At 45.2% G+C, this 25349-nt stretch overlaps 1 protein-coding gene across 1 annotated transcript in view; it reads right to left on the bottom strand.

Annotated features, from left to right (window-relative positions):
* The window catches only part of NQO2 (N-ribosyldihydronicotinamide:quinone dehydrogenase 2), a gene marked incomplete at its 5' end in the record, with an annotated part of 30369 nt that overhangs the window by 2572 nt on the left and 2448 nt on the right, over positions 1-25349 (bottom strand). The window contains 3 exons of the mRNA XM_084260634.1: positions 363-476; positions 2585-2715; positions 4740-4904. Coding sequence (XP_084116760.1) covers positions 363-476; positions 2585-2715; positions 4740-4904 — 410 coding nt within the window. The remainder of the gene's footprint in view (positions 1-362; positions 477-2584; positions 2716-4739; positions 4905-25349) is intronic.

Raw genomic sequence — 25349 nt, 5'->3', positions numbered from 1 at the left:
GTCCTCCGAAGGCGGGAAGAATGACAGACTACAGTTTTAGGGAACAGACTAATTTATGCTGTTTGCAAGCTGTATGCCCACCCCTGTGCACGCTGACACACCTACCGAATTATTAAGCCCATTTTGTAGGCCAATTAAATATCCCTAGGAGATTGCTTAAGTCTTTAGGAACCACTGCGTTCTCCTTACAGTACCACCTTTCAGACAGTTCTAGCAAGCCAGACAGTTACTCAGTGTGTTACCAAAGCGTTCTTCCCTGAGAACATGAAGTGAGAGCTTTAGACATGATGGAAAAGAGCGAGCCATACCCTCGAGGGCATTGCACAGATCTTGATCTTACTACACCGATCCCAAAAACATACCTTGAGCAAACCAGAATCGTAACAGTTCGGAAATTCATGAGCAAATCCTTGGACCAGGACTCTGTCCATCCAGCCCTTCATAATTGCTGGCATGCTGAACCAATACAAGGGGAACTAGGCAAAAAGGAAATTACCTTGTTAGCACAGAGAGTCCGGGCTGCCCGTAGGCCTGGTTTACAGGCCCAATTCTATTCTCTTAATCTCTTTGGATCTTGTATGTCCCTTCTTCCAGCTCTCTGTCAGGAGAGGCAGTAACCACGCTTGGTAAAAGTACCTGAAGCGCTTTCTGTCTGTAGTAGTCTCATATATGTATATCTGAGCCTCTACAGCAGGCTTAACACCACGGTGAACGTAAGGGTTCCACACAAATTAAAGTTGGGATGTGATGAAGAAAGGGGATGCCACTTAATTCAAACTTAAGACTGTAGAGAATCGTGTCTCTGGTTGCTAAAATGCAAAAGAAACATACGATCTAATGGAGAATGTGGCAAAAATGCAGACAGAGAGCCTTACTGCCAGGTCTGGTGATCAGTTCTGATCTGACAGTCTGCTGATAAATGCTATGGGATCTTAACAAAGATTTATTTTCACAGCCTGCTAACACGGTGACCCTGAATCACTTTACTGAGGAGAAAACTTCTTTTAACAGCAAGACCCTCTGCTTCTAGTCAGCCCATGGGACTACAGCCTGAAGCTATGATGTCTCATTATTGCATTATCTTGAATGCTTTGTGGACTCTTATTCTGGGATGCACCACTGTCCCTAAACCTCTGTACACATGGTGGTACAGAAGAAGAAATTCTGTACAAGCTTATTTGTGTGTGGCTTAATTCCAGATGGAAACAATGCAAACACTGGGCAGTCACTCTAGAAGTGGTGAGTGTAGTTTGTAGTAAACTTTAAATTACTTTATGGTGTCTTTCAGAGGCTTTTTTTCTTCTTTCTTTTTTTTAAATTCCCCCCACCCTCAGCAGAACATACTCAACTCTTCATAGCATTCTGCAGACAGAAAGTAGAAGGCAACCACTTCCTTTCAGGGGAAGTTTTCCTATACTCATCACAGGAGCAATAATGTAAAAATGATGAAGACTTACAGAGAAATCCCTGAGATACCATTACAGCCTAAATTACATCTAGAATTGGACAGTGGAATATATGCAGGCTACACCTAAGGTCAACAGTGACACCAATAAATGCAAAGGCTAATATTGCTGCACACTACTTCTGGGACTTGCAGGCACAGTGGGAAAAGGAGACAAGGTGTAGTGAACCATTGGCAAGTCCAGATAGTGCTTCTGCAACTTGGCAATGAATGAGGACAGTCAGGTCTGGGACAGTCAGGTCCGAATTCCTCAAGCCTGCTGGCTGCTCCCAGCTGCTTGCCCAGAAAGCGAGCCTTGCCCTGCTTTCTGCCAGCCTGCCTGCCATCTGTAGTCACATTGTCTCTGTGTGACCAGGTATTAAGTTTGGCCAACTGTGGGCAAATTACTAGATTCGCTGTTGTAATGATCCAGACAACAGTACTACTGATTTGTGTTTGTTACTGTACCATTGCTTAGAGTGTTTATTCCTACAGCTGTTGGTCTGGTGTCTGTTACCGTATCTCAAATCCCTAACTCGTCAGGGCTGCCTTAAGCCCTCACACACGTTTCTCTGTGTAGATTTGTGTTTGCTTTGTGTGAGCTCCAAGCTAAACAAATAGAATTGGGCTGCCTGATAACATGGCACGGTTCTTGTGTTGAGAATTATTGGATTACTTTGCAGCCAATACTTCCTGGTCTGAGTGGCTCAATGCAGTCCATCTGGAGTGCAGGTAGTATGAGGACCAGTTTTCACAAAATCTATGCACTCATTTGAACATTAAGTGAAGCATTTCCATGAATGTATTTTAAGGTTCCAACTTCAGAAGCCTTCCTATTCTTCAAATACACCGGTATAGACACAGCCATTACTGGTGTGGAAAACTCATACTGAGTAATGCTCATGCGTGACCTGGTGTGCTTGGTATTTTCTAAAATCCACATCACATCAGAAAAAACAGACACCTTGAAATTGCTATGCTGGATACAGACTGTTTTATGTTAATGGCAGAGCTGCTGCTACTTTTTACTCTGGCTAGACTCAATCTTGCTAATGAAATCTATAGTCTCCTCACTATTGCTTTTCTTTTGTTCAATTTCGTACAACTGAAGTAATTTTAAATCAATTTAAAATGAATTACCTGAAAAATCAGTAAGTCTGCTTCCTGCACCTTCTTCTGCTCTTCAACCAGATCACTGGACAAATCTCCTCTCTTGTAAGCTTCCCGTGTCTCCATACCGTAATTGAACTCTTCTGAGTTGATCAAGCAACCTGTGGGTAGAAGGGAACAGTCATTCCTTGCCCTCTCTCTAGCACTGTAGCCAAGTAGGAATTAAATACATGGTGCAATCTACAGTTGTAAATTCCAAATTCAATGACTGCCTTCCATTTTTCCCTGCTCTTTTTTTTTTTTTTTGGTTGTGGATATTCAGCACTATGCGAACTGATGGTGATTTGGTTTTAAACTGGAGAGAGTGCTAAAGCTTTCACCTTTCTGTAGCAACATACAAAGTGCAGTAAGTGGACCTAAGCTTACTTCTAGACTCTGGGGACGCAAGTAGATGATTTAAGAGGAGTTCAGAGAATTTTGCTAACTGTTCTGCCTCTGCATTAGGGATCTCTGAACCACCAGGCAGTCACAAGCACTGTGCGGCTGCTTTTCAGCCTCCGTAACTGGGAAACTCCGCAGGGGCTGTGGAAGCTGTACCAGCCTCCTCTGCTGAATCCACTGCAGCTGGGTGAGCTGGTTCAACTATGTCCAAATCAGACATACACATTCCTTTTGTCGATCCAACTAGTAGATCATCAGTGTCTAGCAGAGGAGAGGACTAAACTTCAGTGAGTCACAGATCAGCATCTGAAGGCATTTCTCACCTGAAAGAAGCGGCCATCAGAGACTGACTGTGTACACACACTAATGCATCTTTCCCTCTCAGCAGTGTCACTGTGAGCCAAGGTTCATGTTCAGGAGTGCACTTTTAGAAACACTTGTCTGGTCATTCGTAAGTTTCTTCTTGCTTTTGCTAGTGCTAATACTGGACCTGTTTGTGCTATTTCTTTCTGACCCTTGTTGTAAAGAGAGTGTTTCAGCTGTTTTGCAGATTGCTATGGCTTTGTGTTTCCTAGAAAAATATGGGGGCTAAATGCTATTAAGAGCACACTGAAAATATTCCATATGCCTAATAAGAGCATCACTGCTTTTCTCAAGCCTTAACCATATAATCTAGTGATCTTTAGTAATCATATACTACTCCCGCTCTACACTGCACTGGTGTGGCCTCACCTCAAGTCCTGCATGCAGGTTTGGGTGCCACAGTACAAGAGGGACACAAAACTATTGAAGAGTGTCCAGAGGAGGGCAGCGAGGATGGTGAAAGGTCTGGAGGGGAAGTCATATGAGGGGAGGCTGAAGTGCTTTAGTTTGTTCAGCCTGGACGAAAGGAGGCTGAGGGGAGACCTCCTTGTACTATGTGGCTTCCTGATGAGGGGGAGCAAAGAGGCAGGTGCCGATCTCCAATCTTTGGTGATGAGTGCTGGAACCTGAGGGAACAGCATGAAGCTGCGACAGGAGAGGTTTAGGTTGGATGTTAGGAAGAGGTTCTTTACTGAGAGGGTGGTTGGGCGCTGGAACCAGCTCCCCAGGGAAGTGGTCACAGCACTGAGCTTGGCTGAGTTCCAGAAACTACTAGACACTGCACTCAGTCACGTGCTCTGACTTGGCTGGCCCTGTGTGGAGACAGGAGTTGGACTTGATGATCCTTATTGGTCCCTTCCAGCTCAGGAGATTCTGTGATTCTATAATTCAGGGAGTCAGGAGGTGCCAAGACAACTCAAAAGCCCAAGCACTTAAGTGGCTGGAGCTAACTTACAGAAAGCATTTGTCATCTTCTTCATTAAGAGAAGGTTGCTCTTAGAATGTCTCTGCAGTTGATTGCAAATAAGGTGAGTGAGGGAAAATACTCTTTTTACAGTAGTCTGAAGGCAAATACTGTTCTACAAATCTGCACTATGCAGATAGTTCATTTTTCTGACAGAGCAGCCATTTCTAGTGATCAGATTCATTTAAATAGAGATGAGATGTGTTGGGTTCCTACACTGACATTTCTTAGTGAGCACTACTAGAAAAGAAGCAGCTGGTTCTTAGTAGTTGAGGGATATTTGTACAAGAATGTAACAACTATTTTTCAGAGTGCACCTAACAGCGTGGTTCTGGATTGTTAATGCAGCAGGGTTAAAACCAGCAAAAGTTCATCTCCTGGTTATCATTAAAAAGAGGATATTTTGGCTAATCTCACCGACAATGTCATTCCGTGTTGCTCTGGGCTCGAACCGCATTGCGTACAAATCAGACACTGTGACACTGCAGCCCTGCTTGCTCAGTTCTTCCACAGCAACTCTCTTCAGAGATCCATTCAAGGACTTGGGCTCTTGGTGTGCGTAGACTATCAAGACTTTTCTCCCTGGAGGCAGAAAGAAAACCAGAATATACCTTCGAGTATAGGAGGCAGATACAAACCTGTTTGTGGGGCCTGGGCCTTTTATTCTTCTGTAGCGTGTTTTCCAAGCAGCACAAAACTAGTGGCAACAGAATACAGCGGTACCGTTTGACTCAAGAGCAGCAGCAGCAAGTGACTCATGAGGAAGTAATCAGTAAACACCCCTCACCCAGAAATTTTGTGCTACACTGGGCTTTCCTAGGTGGAACTTGGGAGGACAGTGGGTGGTGTGTTTCCACAGTGGGTCACACCACCCTATGTCAGCACAATCCAGCCTCCCATCCTGAATCAACACCTGTGTTCACCTGATTCCTCCTACCCCCCAAAAAAAACCCTCACCCAACAACAGTAGGGGTGGGGAAAAATGCTGTCTGGTGGTTTAGTTCTGTGAGCTGGGTCAGACAAGCTACAGCCCAACTGTGAGGGGTGGGCTGGGATCAAATCAGTGCCAGCTGAGATGCCCTCAAACTGTTCTGGAATCAAGTCCTGCAAGCTCGAACCATTTTCCTACTGCAATGTGGGATCCCCTCACCTTCCAGTTCAGTGCTGCACAGGTGATCTCATCTGAGTAGATGCTTAAGGTGCCACTATCCCACTTCAGCATCATTGCAGCTACTTCAATAGAAAGCAATGTGATTTTTTTTTCCTTAGATGCCAGAGTGTATCTCAAACTGCTGACAGGGTGGATTCAAGGTAAGCTGAGTGTCAAGATAGGTATGTTGGGATGGAGCTTCTTAAACTGATGTAACAAGGTATATCAGAGCATACTCATTCAAAATGTTATTGCACATAGGCCATTCAATTATAATCATTCTCTAAAAAAAATCATGCATCACTGAACACAAGAGAAAGGTGATATATTTTTATGGGTAGTAGTTATTTATACATAAACACTGCTGAAAAGGAAATTTCCAGGAATTACTGAAAATGACTGGATCTGCGAAACACACAGCTTTTGGCTCCCAGATGTCAACACAAAAGCTCTGGTGTCTCCTGAGTTCAGTTTCTGCAGGGGACACAGAAGCTGTATAGCCCAGAGCCCCACCTGGGTGATGGCTGAGTTTAAGGTGTCAGAGATAATTAATAGAACCAGAGCCAAAGGCTTGAAGAAACAATACCTCATTTTTAACTTAAATTATAAGGGGTGATTATTTCTCCAGGGTGCACAGTGTCCGCAAAACAACAGCTTTGCCAAAAGACAGCATGTAGAAGTCAGATGCTATTGTGAATTTATCACGTGTATAAGCTAGATAAACCCCTGCTCTGTAACTTGTTCTGGCACTTCAAACAGCAGGTACCGCTCTGCTGTCCCTGATAACTCCCAGCCAACAGGTATTTCGGCGGCTGGAGATGGCACGAGCTCACCGGGGTGATGTGATTAACTTCGCAAGCCACAGGTTTGCTTCCTTTTTGGTGGAGCTGAGGGCACTTGGACACAGTCCTTGGAGAGACTGAAGTTCGTTCTCAAAGGCTTTGTTCATTTCGGCCATTCGAGGAAGAATCACCTCAGTATCCCAACTAAACGTGACAGATGTGCCACACGCCAGCCTGAAGCGAACAGCGGCTTTACCAGTATTTATCCTTACCTGCCATTTTCTGGAAGCACCGAGTAGCTTCTCTCAGGAGAGAGAGAGACTCCGATACGGGCTGTGAACTCAAATGACAAATTCGCTTACGTGAGAAACATCGGGAAAAGGTGGAAAAGGAAAACCCCCGCTCTGCTGCCGCTGCTCCGGAGCGCTGCCTTACTGCGGGGAAGCGAGGGGGAAACACTGGGTGAGTGCCGACGAGCCAGCATACGTGCCCGCACGCCCGCCTGCGCATACGGACGCGTGTATATACATCCCCGCTACAGCTGCACGCCCCGGGGCCGGCGGGAGAGGCTGAGCCCCGCACGCCGCCTCACGCCCGGCTTCCTTCTCGCTCTGGGCCGGCCGTACCGAGCCGAGCTTCGTACCGAGCCTCCGCGCCGCCGGCTCCCTTCCCCTGCTTCGCCCAGGGGCCGAAGCCGATGCACCGCCGCAGCCTCCCCCGAGAAAGCGCGGGGCGATGCTCCTGTTGTTCCTGCTGCCCTCCTCACACCGGCTTCGAAACGCCTCCCGCCTCCTCCCACCCCCGTTCGGGGATCCCGGCGCCGCCCCGTAGCCCAACGCTCGCCGTGGACCCGTTGCGGCCCGGGGGGCTTTTACCTGCTGACCGAGGCCCGTCGTAGCCCTGCAGCGGGGCCTGGAGCGGCCCTCCCGGCGGCCCCGCCGTCCGCCCGGCCCGGCCCGGCCCCGGGGGCTGCGCCGGGGCGGGGCGGGGGCGGGCTTGGAGCCGCTCGCTGCTGCGGCTCCGTTAGAGGCGCCGCTCCCGTTGGGTGCGCGTCACCTGCTGCTGCTGCTAAAGGCGGTAACTGTTATTAACGCTTACGGTGTCACACCCCAGCCTTTCTTTGTAACGGCGCTGCTCCTCTCGGGGTGCCGCCAGGGGGGAACCGGGGCGGCTTATTGAGGGGTGCTCACCCCTCCGTGCCTTTGAAGCGTCCGGTGAGCCCTCACCCGTCTACCAGGGGCCAGGTACCGTCAGCCGTGGGTTTCACGTGGAGAATCCGAGGCAGGAATGAAGCGACCGGGTCAGAGCTCTGGGCAACGAACGGTAGAGCTGCCTCCTCTTGCAGTGGGGTGACCAGGCTGCGTCTCTGCAAACATTGCATCATCTGCGCTGCTTCTGTGTCGGGAGGATGGAGCCAGGCTCATCCCAGGGGTGGCCGATGACAGGACAAGGGGCAGTGGGTGCAAGCTGGAGCATAGGAAGCTCCATGTGAATACACGGAGAAACATTTTCACTGTGAGGGTGGCAGAGCACTGGCACAGGCTGCCCAGCGAGGCGGTGTACTCTCCTGCTCTGGAGACATTCAAAACCATCCTGGATGTGTTCCTGTGTGACCTAATCTAGGTGATCCTGCTCTGGCAGGGGGGTGGGACTAGGTGAACTTTCCAGGTCCCTTCCAACCCCCAACACTCTGTGATTCTGTGCTGTCAGGAGAGATGCCCACCCCATAGCTATCTCACCAGCTTCCCAGAGAGATGGTGACACACATAGTACTGTGGGCACTGGGATGGCCCTTGTTGTCCCAGATCTGGGGGTTCATTTATGCCCTGTGCAATATGCCAGTGTACATGCAGAGCAGAGGCGTTTTACTGCTTATTTATGGAGACGGGGCTCCTGTCCCAAGGCAGTGCACTGAGGCTGCAAATCAGTGGTTGTTTATACACAACGTATTCATGTGTCTACTATGTATGTATTATTTATCATTACGTGATTGGTTAAAAACCTCTTACATAAATTAGTGCACATGCCTAATTGTTCTTTCTTTTAAATTCGGGTGGGTGGTCCGTGGGTGGGTGGTCGTGATCTGCCCCTGTTGGAATAACCTCTCCCCTAGCTTCCTTCTTCTTCGGCAGCCTTCAGTGGTTCTTCAAGGTTTGTTGGTCAAACTAACAATATTTCAGTTCCGCTTCTTCTTTTTTGACAATCACATGTGTTGCTTAGATAAGCATTAGCGCTAAAGTACTAGGGCTACACAATGGACATCTTCAGCAGCAATTGTCTTAGTTTAAATTACGTGCTGCATCTGATTCTAGGCCCCTCAGTTCAAGAGGACATCAAACTCCTTGAAAGAGTCCAGTGCAGGGCCACCAAGATGATTAAGGCAGTAGAACACCTTCCTTATGAGGAAAGGCTGAGGGAGCTGGGCCTGTTTAGCTTGGAGACGAGGAGACTGAGGGGTGACCTTATAATGTTTATAAATATGTAAATGGTGAAAGTTGGGAGGATGGAGCCAGGCTCTTCTCAGTGCTGGCCAGCGATAGGACAAGGGGCAATGGGTGCAAGCTGGAGCATAGGTAGTTCCATGTGAATATAAGGAAAAACTTTTTCACTGCAAGGGTGACAGAGCACTGGCACAGGCTGCCCAGAGAGGTTGTAGAGTCTCCTTCTCTGGAGACATTCAAAACCATCCTGGATGTGTTTCTGTGTGATTTAGTCTAGGTGATCCTGCTCTGGCAGGGCAGTTGGACTAGATGATCTTTCCAGGTCCCTTCCAACTCCTAATGTTCTGTGATTCTGTGAGACTTTGCCATAGCACCCTGGTTGGAAATGAGCAGCAACAGCGTCAGAAACCAAAGCTACAGCTGTCCCTCACCAACATATGTTGAGTATAAAACACAAGTTCAAATTCTGCTTGGCCACACTCTCCTGGTTATATGTGAAACAGCATGGTAAAGAAATGGGCTGGGACACCAAGAAACCTGGATGCGAGTTAAAGTTTACTTCCCCTCAGGTAGGATGCCCTTTCCTTTTTTTCTTTTCATCCATTTTGGTGACAGAAACAATAAGACCTTCTGGTAAAACTCTCAGGGTTTACATGATGAAGGGCTGTAGGTATTTGTACACTGCTAGCAGGTAGAGTTCACTTTCCTGGCGACTGGCCAAAACTAGGAATGAAACTGAAATGGACATAGACCGAAGATTTTTATTGTGGTTTTATTAGAGTTGTTTCTTCTAGCATCTTGAATGACTAAGCCAAAGTATGTGTTTTCCTTCAGGTTTTTTTCCTTCATGCATCAGGTCTATCAGGTCTATCAGGTACGACACAGGAACCTAAAGGGAAAATGCTGGTGTATGTACTGTACTGAGATAGTATTATCTGGCACTATCTGATATGATACCTCTCAGAAACTAACAATGACACCATTCCTGTTCAAAGCTTGATGAGTATTAGAATATATCCAAGGGGTGGGTCTTAATTTTTTGTGGTGGGTAATTTGTTGGTTGGTTGGTTGGTTTTTGTTGTTGTTGTTTTTGTGGGGGTTTTGTTTCCCTGTTCCTGCTTTCTTCCTCAGCATGCAACCTGCACTGGAAATTGTTTCTGCCTGGGCATCACCTGGGCATTGCTGGGGTCTCTGCTGGCCTGTGCCCTCCTCTGGGGTCCTGTTTCCCCTCCTACTCTTATCTCCTGTTAGCTGGAGCCTGGTCAGAGCAAACAGTGGCTGTTGCCTTGCCTGTGTGTCTAAAGCTTTCTCTGGGCTGGGTGGCAGCCAACGCATGCTCCATCTTATCCTGACATGGGGTATCAGGAGCACACCTGGATTCCCACCTGGGTTCTCATGTAGTTCCTGGACTCAGAATTATCTTTGTCTCCTTTGGAGGTTTAATGTAAAGGGTGAGGATAATGCCTATAAAGTAAAAGGCTGATTTTTCTCCTTGAACGCAAAATATTTTTGGCCTCCCCAATGTGCATCTATTATCAATGTTAACAACATTTGAAAAGGTCTACCTGTGTATAAAAACAGCATAGGAAAGAGAGTGTATTTTGCAGAGGAAGGGCTTCATAGGACACATGAATGATGCCTCAGACAGGTAGGCACCTATGTTTAAATATTGTAGATTTTATAATATACTCAATATATTCCTATTTTTATTCCTGTTTTATTTTACTACAGGTAAACAATAATTTTTTTAAAATTGGAAACAACAGCGCTGTAGGTGTGTGTTGTAATTCTAGACAGATGAAGGCTGTAGTCTCAGCCTTGAGGAGTTTATGAATTTGAAGAGCATAAAATGATTAAAATTTCTCCCTGTAAGACTAGCAGCAGTGATTTCACTGTAGATGTGGCAGCCCTCCTTCCCGCCTCCCATTTCGAGTAAGGTTGTAAAAGTTTACAGGATTAGTTTCTGTGTTAATTCCTAATATATCCTAGAGTACCTTTCTCTTAAATATTGTTGGAATGATGTCTAATAATTTTATAAAATTAAAAAAAAAAACCCTTTGATGTTTGTCTTTGGCCAAGGCCCACTATAAGGATTTCATCAGCCACATTCATAGCAGTTTTTCAGAGCTCTTCAAAGACTTCTTTGTGAAACTCTAATTTCATAGTTTTAGGAAGTTTTTGCTGTTTGGACAGCTGTATGGGACCAAGTGAAGTCCCTTGTAGCCTCCTTCTCCATCTCCTGCTTCCCCTGCATCCTTCAAAGTTAATTATCACTCAAGGAAGCGTTGCAGTAGCTCAAACATGCTCTGAGATGTTAATTTTGCAGGTTGGGAATGTTTCTTATTCTCTGGGTTTGGTTTGTGGGTTTTTCTTTGGTTCCTCCCCTCCCCCCTACTGCATTTGGTATCTCTCTCTCTAGTCATCCTTTGCAACAAAAAAGCATTTGGTTTTGCTTTTATTTCCCATTAGTATTTTTTCTGCCAAAGGACTTAATTGTTAATTAATGAAAAAATGTAGCTGTGGCTAAACTGGGAGAAGATTCTTCTGTTGCTGTCAGCCATTCATGAGCACTGACAGAGTGAGCCATACTTAATAGGAGGTTTCTCTTGCTTTTGATTGACATGGACTGCTTATCTCTACAACACAAGACCTAAGGAAATGAAAATCATGGTAGTGATTCAGACCAAGGAGGCGTTCAACCCAGTACCCTGTCCACCAACCCTGCTCCCAAGTAGGTGCTTAGGGAAGAGTAAGAGCAGATCAAAGAGTATGATACTGACCCCCCTGCTCTCAGCCTGCAGCTGCCTTCAGCTCAGGCCCGGGCATCTTGTGGTTTGCTTATGTAGTAACCTCCAATTTACCTCTCTGGTTCTTTCTTAGTCTCCCAGTGAATCCGTGCCAGTCCCTTAATGTGCAGTGTCCTTGGCAAGGACTTCTAGAGACTCAGCTCCTGCTGCTTGAGTAACAAACACTTCTTTTCTTATTTGGCTTTTCATCTGGTTCCTAACAGCTTCATTTGATGCCCCTTAGTTCCTGTACTGGGGGTGACAGTGAAGAATCCGTCCCTGCTCACCCCTTCTCTCTGTTGGTGATTTTGTGGGCCTGCCATGTGTGCCTCTTGATTCACCTCTTTTTCTGGACTGAAGAGTCTTCTTCAGGGGTTTCTTTGTTCAGAAACTTCTCTGTACTTCCAGTCCTTCCTAGTGCCCCTCTCTGCCCTTCTCCAGTTCTGCTGTACCATTTCTTGATGCGAAGGAGCCTGATCTACATGTAGTACTCACAGTAGGGATGCACCCTGGATTTACCCAGTGGTATAATGATTTTCTGCTCTGTGGTCCTAATAGCTCCCACTGTGAAACTTGCTTTTTTTTGAGTGCTACTCAGTGTTGAGCTGATGCCTGTGTGGAATTACCCGTCAGAACGACACGTTACTCCTGTGTGGTGGCAGTCAGCTCAGAGACTTTTATTATAAATGCGAGGCCAGGTTGGTTGGTTTCTCTCCCAGAAGCATCTCTTAAGATTCAAAGAGACTAAAAATAACTTTTAATTGCTTGGCCTCCCGAGCAGCCCCCAGAACACTGTGCTTTGTTCCTATGTAGGTTAGAAACAACCCTCGTGTGCAGTGAATTACTTGCCTGTAGGAGGAATCTGGCACAAGTTGGTAGCTTGAATACTGTCCTTTAGATATATTCTAGATACACTTCTCTACCATTATCTAAAATACCTTTACTCTTGACTTACAGCTCCAAACCCTCCAGTGAAGATACTTATCTTAAGCTTTTTTTTTTTTCCTCTGAAAAATTAATCAAGAATTAAATTTTCCTGTTGATTTTACTGTGTTGGAAGGTTGGGCACATAGTTGAGGATGGCAGAGACAACTTTTTTTAAATTACTTTTTTAATTTCATATAGTTGCAGTATTTGCTGACTCAGGAAGTCCAAAAGCTGGATTTAATTCCGTCTTCAGCCTGAGGGAAACCAAACACTCCTTAAAGACTGTGACCCCCGCATCAAACCGGGGGCTATTCTTGAGTGGGCACATCAGCAGTTCCTGATGAAGGTTTTCCACTGTAGAAAAGTATTCTGGGTTTTGGTAAAGGAAAAGAAAATTTGGGTATGATTTTGTTGCCATGGCACTGGGATGACCCTGGAACAATGAAGACTCCAGTCCTTGTGTCAAGCATTAAAAAAACCCACTTTAGCATGCAGCAGCAGTTAGGTGCGTGCACAGCTCCTACTCCACTGTGAAAGAAAAACACACGCTCTCTTTACCCAAGGGTAGGCATCAACCAGGTGATAGTTTTAAAGGCAGCAGGAGCTCATTTTTGCCTAACTGACATTTATGTGATTTTTATGTGTTGGGTTTTTTTTTTTTTCCTTTTTTTAAAATCTTTTTTTAATTAAATGTGTGGACTAGAAGGAGAATTAGTTGATTAGTTGTTTTGTCACAATTCCCCCTGAGGACTCGTTCATTCCTACTGCAAGGAAGCACAGTCAGCATTAAGGGAAAGCAAAAGAGAAATTCTCCTAAGTAGGAAACGGCAGTTCATGTCAAGGTAAACATTTAAACTGAAACCTAAGAGACTGCACCTGGAAATCTCAAGCAAGGGAAATTTAGGAATTTTCATTGGATATTAGCCTTACCTTTTCCCCTTTCTTTTTGAGATCTGTTTTAGCTCCCAGGCCAGATTATTCTATTGCTATGCTTCCTGTGGAATATTGGATGTCTTCTGTAGGCTTGGAGTTCAGTCAGATGAATAACCCTTATGTGAAAAAGCAAGACTAAGATATGAAAAATAAAGGAAAACAAAGCACGCAAGAAAATGGGAAGTATGAGGAAGGCAGCAAAGTACCTCTAGCAGAATGATGATCAATTACAGGGAGATGAGTAGCAAAATGGAAATCAAGAGCTTAATGTGGCCTGAGGCGATTTTCCAAGGCAAAACCTTGCCAAGTACCGACCAAGAAAATCTAGCTAGCAAGAGGGCACGTTTGATGGCTTGGTTCTATACCCCAGTGAAATTAAGTATCTTGCAAAATTTGAAAGGACATATAACTACAAAAGGGAGAGAGTCATTCATATAAACCTTCTCATCAGAAGTTGGTTCCTGACTCTCTTCCTCAGTACCCCAGGATGGAGGCAAATTCCACTAACTTCTGCCTTTCCTTTCCTATGCTGAGATGTAGGGTCACGCTGTCTGCAAGCTCTTTCCCTCTTCTTCCTTCACTAGTTGCCAGCTAGGATGTCTGTTTGGAGAGCTTTGGACTGCCAAATGGTATTCCAGAAGCCAAGCACATTTCTATCTGCAGCTTATATTGTTCTGAAGTATTTTATGCATCTTTGAAACCACCTGTTATCCTTAATGATCCCATTAATACTTTCTTGAACTGTTACCGGTGAAGTCTCCTGAGGAATCACAGATTTTTAGCCACTCGGTCACATTCTCCATGCAAACAAAGCTCCATTTTCTTCGAAGTACTTTTAAAAGCCTCTCTGTTTTGCCAAGAAGCCTTCAGATTTTATTTTCAGTAACAAATATCTACTCTTACTATTGCTCTGAAGTTACTGAGTTTAGTAACAAAAAATGTCCATGATCACAAGGTGTCTTTAACTCAGGCAGGAACCAGAGAGAACCAGCTCAGTGACCTGAAATACTTCTCAGTGGCTGTGCTTTCAAAGAGCTAGACTTCCTGAGCCCATAGTGGTCCCTTTGATCAGTGACATGACATGGAAGCACTGCCATTGCTTTTGGAAGATCATGTGGTGGTGCAAGTGTAATGACATAAGGGATTACAGAATGAGGTAGAGCCATGAGCGGGCTCATTTCAAATCACTCTTTGAAATTAAATAGGTATTCTGGGTCAAAGCTGGGATATGCTGGTCCAGTGATGCAGAGACACCTGCAGTGCTACTTCATGCATCATACTACTTTGTGAGCAGAAGACGACCTTAATTCCCGAGACATGTCTGAATAACACTTCTTATACTAGCATCCCATTAGGGAAAAAAAAAAACAACTTGTAAAAAGAGTAAAACCCAGAGTATCTGCATACCTAAAACCAGCTAAGTACTTTCATTTACATTCCCTTCTAATATCTTGCAAGCAGTGGAATAAAATTTTTGAGTTGCTCATAGGAGAAAAATTGTTATTGCATTTCAAAAATTGTTATTGCATTTCAAATATTGTCTTGCATTTCAAATACATCTGAGAGAGAGGAAGTAGCTAACACATTTTATTGCCTTCTAGTTACGTCCATTCTTGAACTAACTTTAAAATCAGCATCCTGAGAATACATTGTTGGATGTTACAATACGACTCACGTTCAAGAACTAAACTACTCTGCAGTAATGGGGTTTGTTGCTCCAAACCATCAATGGGTTGCATCCATCATCCACACAATCAAAAGCATTCTAGATGCTGGTGTATAGTACAAACACAGGCAGCACTTAAGGTCATTGGTTCCTTCAGCAACTGAACTAGGTTAGCATTTTGGTTTTGTGTCCCCCCCACTTTTTCAGATGACGCTGCACACAATTTTGTGATCCTTAATACCTGTTGTATATATTAATGTGGAAATGCTGGTATTGTATTTGTGTGTGAGAGTGCACATTTTCCTCATACAAAGTGTGGGTTAAGGTGCAAGGGACAGTCGTCTATCTTAGAAAAGAAATTAATTAGGCCATAACTGTGCAGGAACCAGTTGAGCTTTCTTCATGCCTTTTCCTAGGGTTAATACCAAGTTTCTTGTACACAGTGTTCAGTCTCTGGAGTGGGATATTAAGGTTTTAAAATAAGGATACCTGCTGTGCCCTCTAGCACAAGAGTTCATTATGTGAGGAGTTTTTTAATCTTAAATGCATGGTCTGTCCTAGAGGAAGTGTTTCAGGAGCCTTTGTCACCTTGATAATAGGCGGTAAATAAAACCAACATGAATCGCTCAGTGTCATAAAAGAAATCCTATTTGATAGTAGTTTTCAGTGAGGATGGCAGAGAGCATGGCCCATGGGAGACCAGTTCTAACCAGCCAGTACTGAGGCTCTGCACGGGAAAGGAAGGGCAAAGAGAATTTGGGAAGCTGTATCTGACAGAAAGCATCTTTGCATCAGGCTCTACCCCTAGAGGTGTCACAACAACACTGTAGTTTTCCCAAGGCTTCTTTTGTTAGGTCGTAAAGATAACAGGCATCCTCATATCGGCCTCCTCAAGCAGAAGAATCTGTGGGCTAATGCAACAGGAAGGAAGGAAGCAGGAGGACTGTGTGACTAACAGCCCCTCACTGTGACCTGTTTTTCTTCTCGTTTGCTCCGTCTGGTAGCGAGTAACAGAAATGGAAAAGGGCAACTTCTGGTATTACCAATTCTGGGATGTTTCTATACACCACAATGAAAACCAAACCATCAACAGGGATGGTGTCATAGGAAACCATTCTTATCAGTTGTTTAGCTTGTTTTTAAACCTTCTGATGGTGAGTTTTTAGTACTGCTAAAAGAAGACATTAAATATGTATTCAAGGCTTTTATCTTTCCAAAAATTAATTGCAGCTTCTGCTAGCAGATTTTTGCCAGAGGCAAGGGGAAGTAAGGGCACTAGTTGTTCAGGTATAAACTCTGGGACACATGAGTTTGTTGATCGTAAATTAGCAATCTCTTCTGCACCTTTTAATTGGTAAGTCTTGCCTTCAAACACAGGCTGGAATTTGAAATCTGACTAGACACTTAGTTGTCACACATAAAGCACAGCAGATCTAGCATTCGCCCTTGCATCTGAGTAATATGAATCTTTGCCAAGCATAATTGTCATTCTTTGCCCCATTTGTGACTGCAAAAGGCAATGGGGGGGGGGGGGGGGGGGAGGTGGGGGGGTGGGGTGTGCCTGCACTCTCCCTCAACTTCTTGTGGTATTGCTCATGTAAATATAGAGTTGAATCAATATTGCCTGGTAATTGATAGAGAGTAAAGGGGTCATTAATAGAGAGTTTGATTTCCTGGAGAAAGTACTTTATGGGGCATTTGAACTGAGTGTGGCAGTGCTTTAGCTGTGATATTAAAAAACCATGAATATATTTGAGCATAGGTTTCTGAGAAGGTTCTTTAAAATCTGCTGTTATTCTACATCGCTACCTGTTTGATTCTGAACACTAGATCCAAACAGAGTTTCAAAGGTTGTTTGGTTGTGGGTTGTTTGTTATTTTTTCTGAGGAGAGGTGAAGGAGGGAGAAAGTAAATTTTCTATGCCAACAATTTCTCCCTTAGATGAAAGAAAAACTTGGGAGGCCTGTTTCTATAGTCATTGCACTTCAATGTTCCTTTCTGTCCCAGATGTAAGATCTACATTTTTCTACTACGGAGAAAAGGTCGTACATCAAGTTGATGCTCTGTTTTTGTATTCAGATTGAAGCTTCTATAGATTTGAAAAGTGAGGCTGGAAAGGAGCCCAGCTGTTGGCTGAAGTCTGTTGTGGTGGGGGATGAACATAATTCCCTAAAGTTGCTAAAGTCTCATTAGACATTAGCAGGTCCATAAGGTGCTGCTTCTGGTGAGCTCAGTGATACATGTCATAACATATTTCAGAGGCAACTAATCTTAGACATTCATTCCAAAGGGATTTTTGCCAGTTTCCCTTACATGCCAGAGTCCCTGTCTGAAACATCTGCTGACAAAGCCCCTCCACGTGGCTGCAATCCATCCACCTGGGGAGAAAGCCAGCAAAACGAGCGTGCCACGAGCTCACTCTGGCAAGGTTTGCTGTGGGATGTTGAGTCTTCCACTGACTTGGGATCAAGCTATAATAAGGGATCCAGTCCTGTACATGAACTCGCCGTCCCATGGTCTGCAAGCTAACCATCGAGGTCAAAAAAAGCCATCTAAATAAAACCAGTTTTAACACACAGTCGCCTACCCCAGGCTCAGGATGAACAACCTGACGTTGGAAATAACGAGCAAGTCAGTGGCGATCAGCTGCAAAACCGGTCCCGGTACTTAGCCTGTGCTCAGAGGAACAGTGCTGCCGGGGACATCGTTCTGGGGGGAAGCTCCTCTGAATTTCTGCAACGCAAAGGCTCTCCGAGGCTTCAGCAGGAGCAAAGAAACCTTTCATTGCCTTTAGCGCGCTGAAACGAAAACAATTCAGGCAGTGGAGAGCAGTAGGCAAGGGAGGACGGCGCTTGCCTGGCCAAAGCCCAGAGGAGGGTGCTGGAGAGCCGAGAACGGCCCCGTGAAACGCCTTCATATCCGTGATGCAGGCCGGGCTGCCGATCCATCCGCACACCGGCGTCTTTCCTCGGGTCTCCGTGGAGCTGCGAAACAAATAGGGAATTAGTCCAAGTCGCACCTGTGTTTGCCGGGTGCTCTATGTGCGTGGGTGTGCGTCCCGTCTCTCGAATTTATTTCGTGCCTCCTTTTCCACTGCTTCATTTCTGCGGGATTCTGCTGAGTGTCTGCCCTGCCACCTCCTCCGTCCCTGCTTGGGATGTCAGGCAAAGAGTGTAGGTATCTGGAGTTTACAGTGCCTGTACATTTAACAGTTCACTCAGAGGACGGATGCTGTGGTCACAGTGCTTGGTACAAAGAAAGAGGAATAATTTCGATTTGATGGACAGGCAAACTGAGGCTTAGAGGCTAAGGGAGAGCCTCAGCAAAAGTTATAGCTACATCTGCCACTGTGCACAATTTCAGCTATCTAAACAGCTCCCCTGGGCAATCTGTTATGCTTAAAATTCACCTTGAGCAAACTTTCTAATTTAGGAGTTGCCTGGGAATGTTTTAGGTAATAATTGTGTAGTGTAAAATGCAGGGATGGTCCCTGGAGCCAGAGCTGGGGTCTAAACTTCTCTCTGCACTAACGCAGCCAGCCACCAGGCTGCAGTCTTGCTTCGAGGCATATTCCTGATATTACTTGCTCTTGTGTTCATATCACGACATATTCCTGATAATACTCTTCTTATCCTGCTGCTGCCTAGCTGCAGGTAATCTGTTTTTCCATGGCCCTCTGCCTCCCGAACCCCACAAGATGAGTCTGTGCCTGGATCTATGTCCATGTCAGCTCCTCTCTGGTAACTGCCCCCATGCAGGCTGAAGCCAGCAAAGGGGCTTTCCTGATGGGCAGCCAGAGTTCAGTTATCACCTCCCCTCCCCCCCCTCCCGAAAATGGCTGCTTGTTTCCCAGCCTCAGCCCGGTTAGGGCCCAGGTGCTGTTGTGGGCTGCTCCCACCTGAAGGAGTCCTGTAATGCTCACTGTTTTGATGCACTCAGATAAATACAAGCTTTAATAATAATAAATATATTTTAAGCTTTGCAGGACAGGAGAGTTACCATTATCTACCTACCTCTCAGGACTGCAGTCCTCAGAGGTGTGAACAGGTAATTGTGGCTGAAACGTGACTGCAGCCTGTATCTGCCTCCCACCTGTGTGTGGAAAGGAGAAGGGGATGCCCACAGAGCGGGGTGCCATTGCAGCCTGTCTGCAGGGCCTGGCTCGGCGACCGGCCTTGCAGGGCGGGATGTGGCGGTCTTACAGGCCCAGCAGTCCCAGGTCCTGGCGAACGGCAGAGCGGAGGCACCGAACGGTGATGTAAAACCACACATTCATGCAGGTTGTTGTTAGGTCAGTGATTTGCATGTGCCGTTCACTCCTTGAGAGTTCTGGTTTGAGAACTATTGATTACGTTTGTAGCAGTAACATGCACTAAAGTCACCTCAGCCTGCCCTGTTACTTCAGCCTGCTTCTACGCATGATCTCCATGACATAGCTGGCAAAGACGTAGTGTGTGGTTCAGAGAGATCTGTCCCATGGACGAAGTGGTATTAATCAGATAGCTACAGGCATACTTTTAGCTTTTTTGCTTTTTTTTTCTCTTCAGGCTGCTGTGGGGTATCCCCGTTTGCACCCAGACCTCCCACACAAAAAGCACGGGCAGAGCACAAACTTTCTTCCCTGAAGCGCTGTAACTGGTCGTGCAGATCCACCGCCGCTGCAGCAGCGCTGTCACATTTCAGAATTACTTCCTTACTGTACATCTGTGCTGCCCGGCCCCTTCCCCTCCCCCCTTTTTTCTTTGCTACCTGCAGTAGTACAAACCCCAAGAGCAATGAGCAGAGCTGAGAAATCCCCCAAACTCAGTTATCCGTGCAGCGACTCAGCACAGCTCTCGCAGCGCTCAACATGTGCATTGCTTCCCCCCCCTTGTTTCTTATGACCTTTTCTGTGGCCTGTTGTCATTTACCATCCTGCGTCACACCACCTCGCAAGCCCAAATAATTTGTTCTGGAATAAATTGCTGTGGTTCAGGGGCTCAACCTGAAGAGCAATGTAGTGGTTGCTCCACAGCAGCCAAAGCTGACAACAAAACCCCAAGGGGAAAATGTAAAGAGATGAGCTTTTCCTTCTCTTTTTCCCTGTCCCTCTCCTCTCCCTGTGAATTCAAACACTCAACCTAAAGGAATCTCCATACATTTTTTGGATAAGGAGACCTCATGGTGCTTTTATTGTTTTTGTTTTCCCTCTTGTAATTGCTCTGATCGGTAACAGAGCCCCTCCCCCCCCCAGTTTCCCTTTCTGGGAAGATAGTGTAGTAAGATGTATTTCTTTTTCTTTTTTTTTTTCCTACCTCTCTAGCTACAGCTATGGGTGCAGAATTTTACCCAGAAAATTGTGCATTAAAGTTTGTGGTAGTAAATACAATTACAGAAAATTATTTTGGTTTAGAGACAGAACAGTCAGGGAAATATGTGCTGGATTGGGAAGCAAGAAAACTTAATCTCTGCCACTGGCAATCTTTTTGGCCAGGGGAAGGTTGTGTAGACTCTTATTTTGAGTGTTCATTCACAGATTCACAGAACCACAGGAGGGTAAGGGTTGGAAGGGACCTCTGGAGATCATCTAGTCCAACACCTCTGCTAAACCAGGATCACTTACAGCAGGTTGCGTGGGATTGCATCCAGATGGGTTTTGAGTATCTCCCGAGAAGGAGATAATATTCATTTAATATGGGGTCATTTGTCTTGGTTTTGGATGTCTATCTTGAAAAAGGCGAGGGGTGCCAAGGGGCCACACAGCCCTAGTGGATTTGTCAGAAACCCATTGGCAGTAGACCAAACATGTCTACACTGCTGTCCTTCAAACACCTACATTCCATGGCAGGACTTCTTACTTTAGCTCTATCAGCACAGGCAGACCTGCATAATGTCAAGTACCCAGTACAACGGGATACAGATCACACTGGGTTTCCTCTGCCTGTTGCTCTAATAAAGAGGATAGGACAAACACTGAACTGCTCGTGTAACCTTCTAGGTGTCGGTGGTTACGCTGCAGGGACGTGTAGTCAAACCATGCTCTCAGGCAGTAGGCTCTGAAGCACAGCACTGTTTTCAGGCCTGCTGGACGCGCGCCAGGGTCTTGCTGAGCCTTACGTGTGCTGGGGCATGCCTTGAGGGAAGGCGGTGTGAACGCAAGGCCCGCAGCCTTCGCTAGGTTCCATCCCTTGTGATGTAGTGACTCGTTTCTTTGTGTGCCTGCACTTGGCAGGTAACAACCCGCAAGCTCCTCTTATGTTTTCTGACATGAGTTGATACTTGAGTTGCTAATGCTACTGTCCTCTCTTCGTGACATTGCTTTTGGAAAGTATTGTTCTTTAAGACAAATTTCTATTTCACTTTGATTACCATATCCCACCCCTCCTTGCTTGACATACCACCCTGGAGCAGTATAAAACCTAAAATCGTTCTTTCACTGTGTTGAAAGGTCTCTGGAGAAGAACTGCCTCTTAATAGTCCTTTGTGTATCCTATAGCATAGATTTTTCACTTTCCCAGTTCCACAATAAACTTGTGTCTTGGAAAACTGCCTGCTTACAATTACACATGAGAATTCATATAAAAGATGAAAACACCATTTATATTGTTCGTAACAAATGTGGGACTGCATGCCTGTCTCCAGGATCTGACTCTGCTAGCACCTTGCTGACAAATTCTCTCCATCCATATCATTATCATCACGTAGTGTCACCTACTGTTCACCCTCCCCTAAAACCCTGCTGAGAGGCTTGGGGAATATCTAATGAGAAAGAAATGGCAGTGGTCTAGTCAGATGTCGGACACACATAACTTTTTCCTTGCCCACAGCAGAACTCACTGGGGATGGCTGTGTTTAGCTTGAAAAGTGTATTACACAATATATATATAACCCCTCCACTCTGGGGTACAGACAGGCCTGCTACATAGAGGAGAAGATGGCTGAGAGACAGTAACATCCAGCAGAAATCACAACAGTCATAGTGATGCTGCCATGTGTGAGGGACACTACTTGGGAAGGTTTCCTCTGGCTTCTCCTGGGGTTAGAGGTGTATAGAGCCACGGGTTAAACTGCAGCACATGAGAGTTTGGGCTTTGGGCTTTAAAGACTAATTCTGTTTGTCCTTGGATCCCAAGATCATACAATATTACATGCCAATCTTACTAATAATTTGGGTTCTTACACCATGAGTGTGTGGAGAATAATGATTGTAAGCAGGCCATTTCATGCAGCCATGAAAGAAGAGAGAAAGCGAGCCTTTATTTCCCCATCCACCCAAAACTCTGGATAAAGCAACCTTCGCTGCCTTCAGAGACAATGCAGGACTGACAGGAAAACAGCTGAAACGTAGGCATGAAAACCAAGAAGAAGACTTCATTAAGACCCAGAATCTAAGCCAAGTAACTTGAATGAAACTAAGACCGTGAGTGAGATGTAAATCTGTACTATTGATAAGAAATGAAATCGTTGTTTTGTCAACAGAAGGGCTCACCCTGACCTGAGCATGAATCTTAGCTTCCCCTTAACATGGGTGGGGTACAAGGTTTAAGCACTTGTCAGCTTTTACTGTTTAATGGCGTGTGTTTACTCAGGCAATGTACATAGTTCAGGTACTGTTTTTGTTACAGACATGGAAATATTCAGTTTTACTGGCAGTTTATTCAATATCGGAAGTCATCATACAGCATTAATTAAAATAGCTCTGCAACAGTGTACATAATTACTGCGGACAGTCTAAGCACAGCTGCAATCATAGACGCTTCCCCCGTAGAAGGGAAGCCAAAACATTTTTATCCCAGTTTTTAATGAAGTTATATTTCAGTGTCTGTATTCCAAAACTCTTTCTTGGAAATTAGGCCAGAGAGCACCTCACATCTGTATCTCGTCTTTCTAATTGAAGCTGATTTTGTTGGGATTTGAACCTCCATGGTCAGTAAATCTAACGTGAACCTAGTGACAGAGCTTCAGCGGACACACCTCTTCGGTACCTGATGCTGCGAGATTTGATCCATTGGACATGCTAGTTTAATATTCCCAGTAAATAATATCAGGACTCCTGGTAGTAGTCTCCATTACAAAACAAATAAACCCAAGATATTTTGAACCTCTGTCATACATTGCTTTTATGGAGAAGGAGTTGCAAAGGAGTTGAGCTCAGCAGGGATGTATAGTGTCTCTTCCCCATAAATACTGGGGGGAAAAAATGCCTACTGCACCAAGCCTTTGGAAGTACCCAGCTTAATACTGAGCCCCACGAGTCTGAAAATCCTGTGTAGTTAATTGTCTCAGATGGCAGCCTGAGACTGCAGCTACTTGCTGTACTGTGCTGGCCTGTAAAAGCCCTCACAGGAAGGCCTTGTGAAAAAGGAGAAGTTGTTTGAAAGTCCCATGCTTCTTTTTTTTTCCTCTGTTGGGCTGCTGTAGCAGCGTTTAAGTCCTTCTGCATACTTTGGAGTTTGCTTGACTTTCTTTATATTTGCCTTGGTGAGAGTTAGGCTGAAAGGTTCAGGAGAGATGAGACTTGGAGCTCACTTAGAACGCACAACAAGAATACTGGATTCCTTGTGACGGGGTTAGAAAGGGGCAGGTCCAGAGGAGCCTGGCAGCTACGTGGAGACTGTTCCCAGTGCAGTAGTAGTGTGGCATCTTAGCATGTATGTGTATTGCACAAGCTTTTGAAGAGGAAGTTGTGAGAGAAAAAGCAAAGGGACCACATGCATAGTGAAACTACAGTATGAGTAATGAAAGTACCATCTAGCCTGTGGGCCTCCCTTTCTCCAGGAGCTCTTTAAGCCTTCATTTCCTTGTGTTCTGCAACTGGATGTTGTTTCATTTCCATGCCTGTTCAGAAAACTCTTCCCTTGGTGGTGGTTCAGAACTTCTCACATGTGGGTAGTGTCACAGTGTTCACTACTGTGAATTACTGAGGCAGCACGTTAGACAGTCCAGTGCCAGTACTTTCTCAAAGATGCCATAGCCAGGTAGAGGTAGATAAAGGTGGAATAACTGGGAGGTGAGATATGGTAGAGCTTAGGAGAGATTTCATATGCTTTTCGGGCAACATAAGGGTGGTGGAAGCAACTACTGCTGTTGCCCTGCTGGTTGCCTCCCCTCTGAGGTGGTCTCTTCATCAGTAGCTAGCCTTGTGTCCTAGTTTTGTCAACTTGTATTGTTGACTTTCTAAGAAAATGCTGAGAACCGTAATTTTACCTCAGAAATGTGAACTGCTACATTGTGCTGTCTGAAATGAAGTGACCACCACCTTCTTGTCCCACTGCTTCTGAGAGGGGAAAAGCTAAAAAAGCCCATCTGTTGAGAAATTAGTTCATGATTGGAGGAAATCTAGAAGTGTTTGTGGGGATAAAGCATGGGATGAAGCCTAAAATAAAATTCTAGTATTTATTTTGAAACCAAATTTTAAAAAAATTGTACCAAAAAGCCAAGATGTCCATTTATTAAGAACCAGCCCTATCTTATAGCAAATCTGCTAATGGTCATTTAAAAAAAAATGAAACCAGTATGATTTCCTCTCTTTTTGACATTTCTTCAGTTCAACTTACTTGTGACTGTTACTAGGACAAAGTCTGCCGAGGATGTTTTGCATGAAGTTAGAGCTTATCACGGATGCTTCACATCTTAGACAAACTGGATTTCTGCCAATCACTTCTGTACTTGCCATAAGAAATTGAGCCTTGACTTCAGAGCCACATCAGACATTGAATACCAGGGTACTGGTGTGCTGCCATTTGTGGGTTTTTTGTTGGTTTTTTTTTTTAGGTGGGGTTTTTTGCACAGATGCAGCGTGCTAAGAGAGCTTTTCCTTGAACTTCATGTAGTTTGTTCAACTTAAAGACAGGGGTCTCATAGGTAGGGGCTACTGCAGTCCCTTTCCGACCTGGATGGAAAGTTGCTATGAAAGAGAAGCGATGGATTTTCCCCATCAAGGGAAGTCTCCACTAGACCCTTGAAAACCTTTTCTTTAGAAGCATGTGAAAAAAAAATCCCCTCTGGTGTATCAGCTCCAGGAAAACCATTACATGCTGTCGTTATCCCACCCATTCCCCTCCCCCTCTCCCCCCAAGTAATTAAGGGACTGGGTATGGTACAGATGTTACAGAAGGCACCTTTGCTCTCCTCATGGCTTCAGTGGTGTGCAAGGCACAGCTTATTCAGATCTAAGTCTCTGATTAGCTAGTATGGAAGAGTAAAACCAGTACATCTCCAGTCACATTGGCCTTCGGTTTCTCCGACCTTTTTCTTTCAGTCACTGAATCCATGTATGTATGCATGTGCTGATATGAAAAGCATGTATTCACAGAGTGATAAAAGGCTCGAATATAAGGCCTGCAGTAAAGCACAGCATTCT

The sequence above is a fragment of the Gallinula chloropus genome (assembly GCF_964237585.1).
Source record: "Gallinula chloropus genome assembly, chromosome: 2".
Classification (NCBI taxonomy): domain Eukaryota; kingdom Metazoa; phylum Chordata; class Aves; order Gruiformes; family Rallidae; genus Gallinula; species Gallinula chloropus.
The sequence above is the reverse complement of the archived record's forward strand: the minus strand, read 5'-3'. Positions and strand labels throughout refer to the sequence as shown.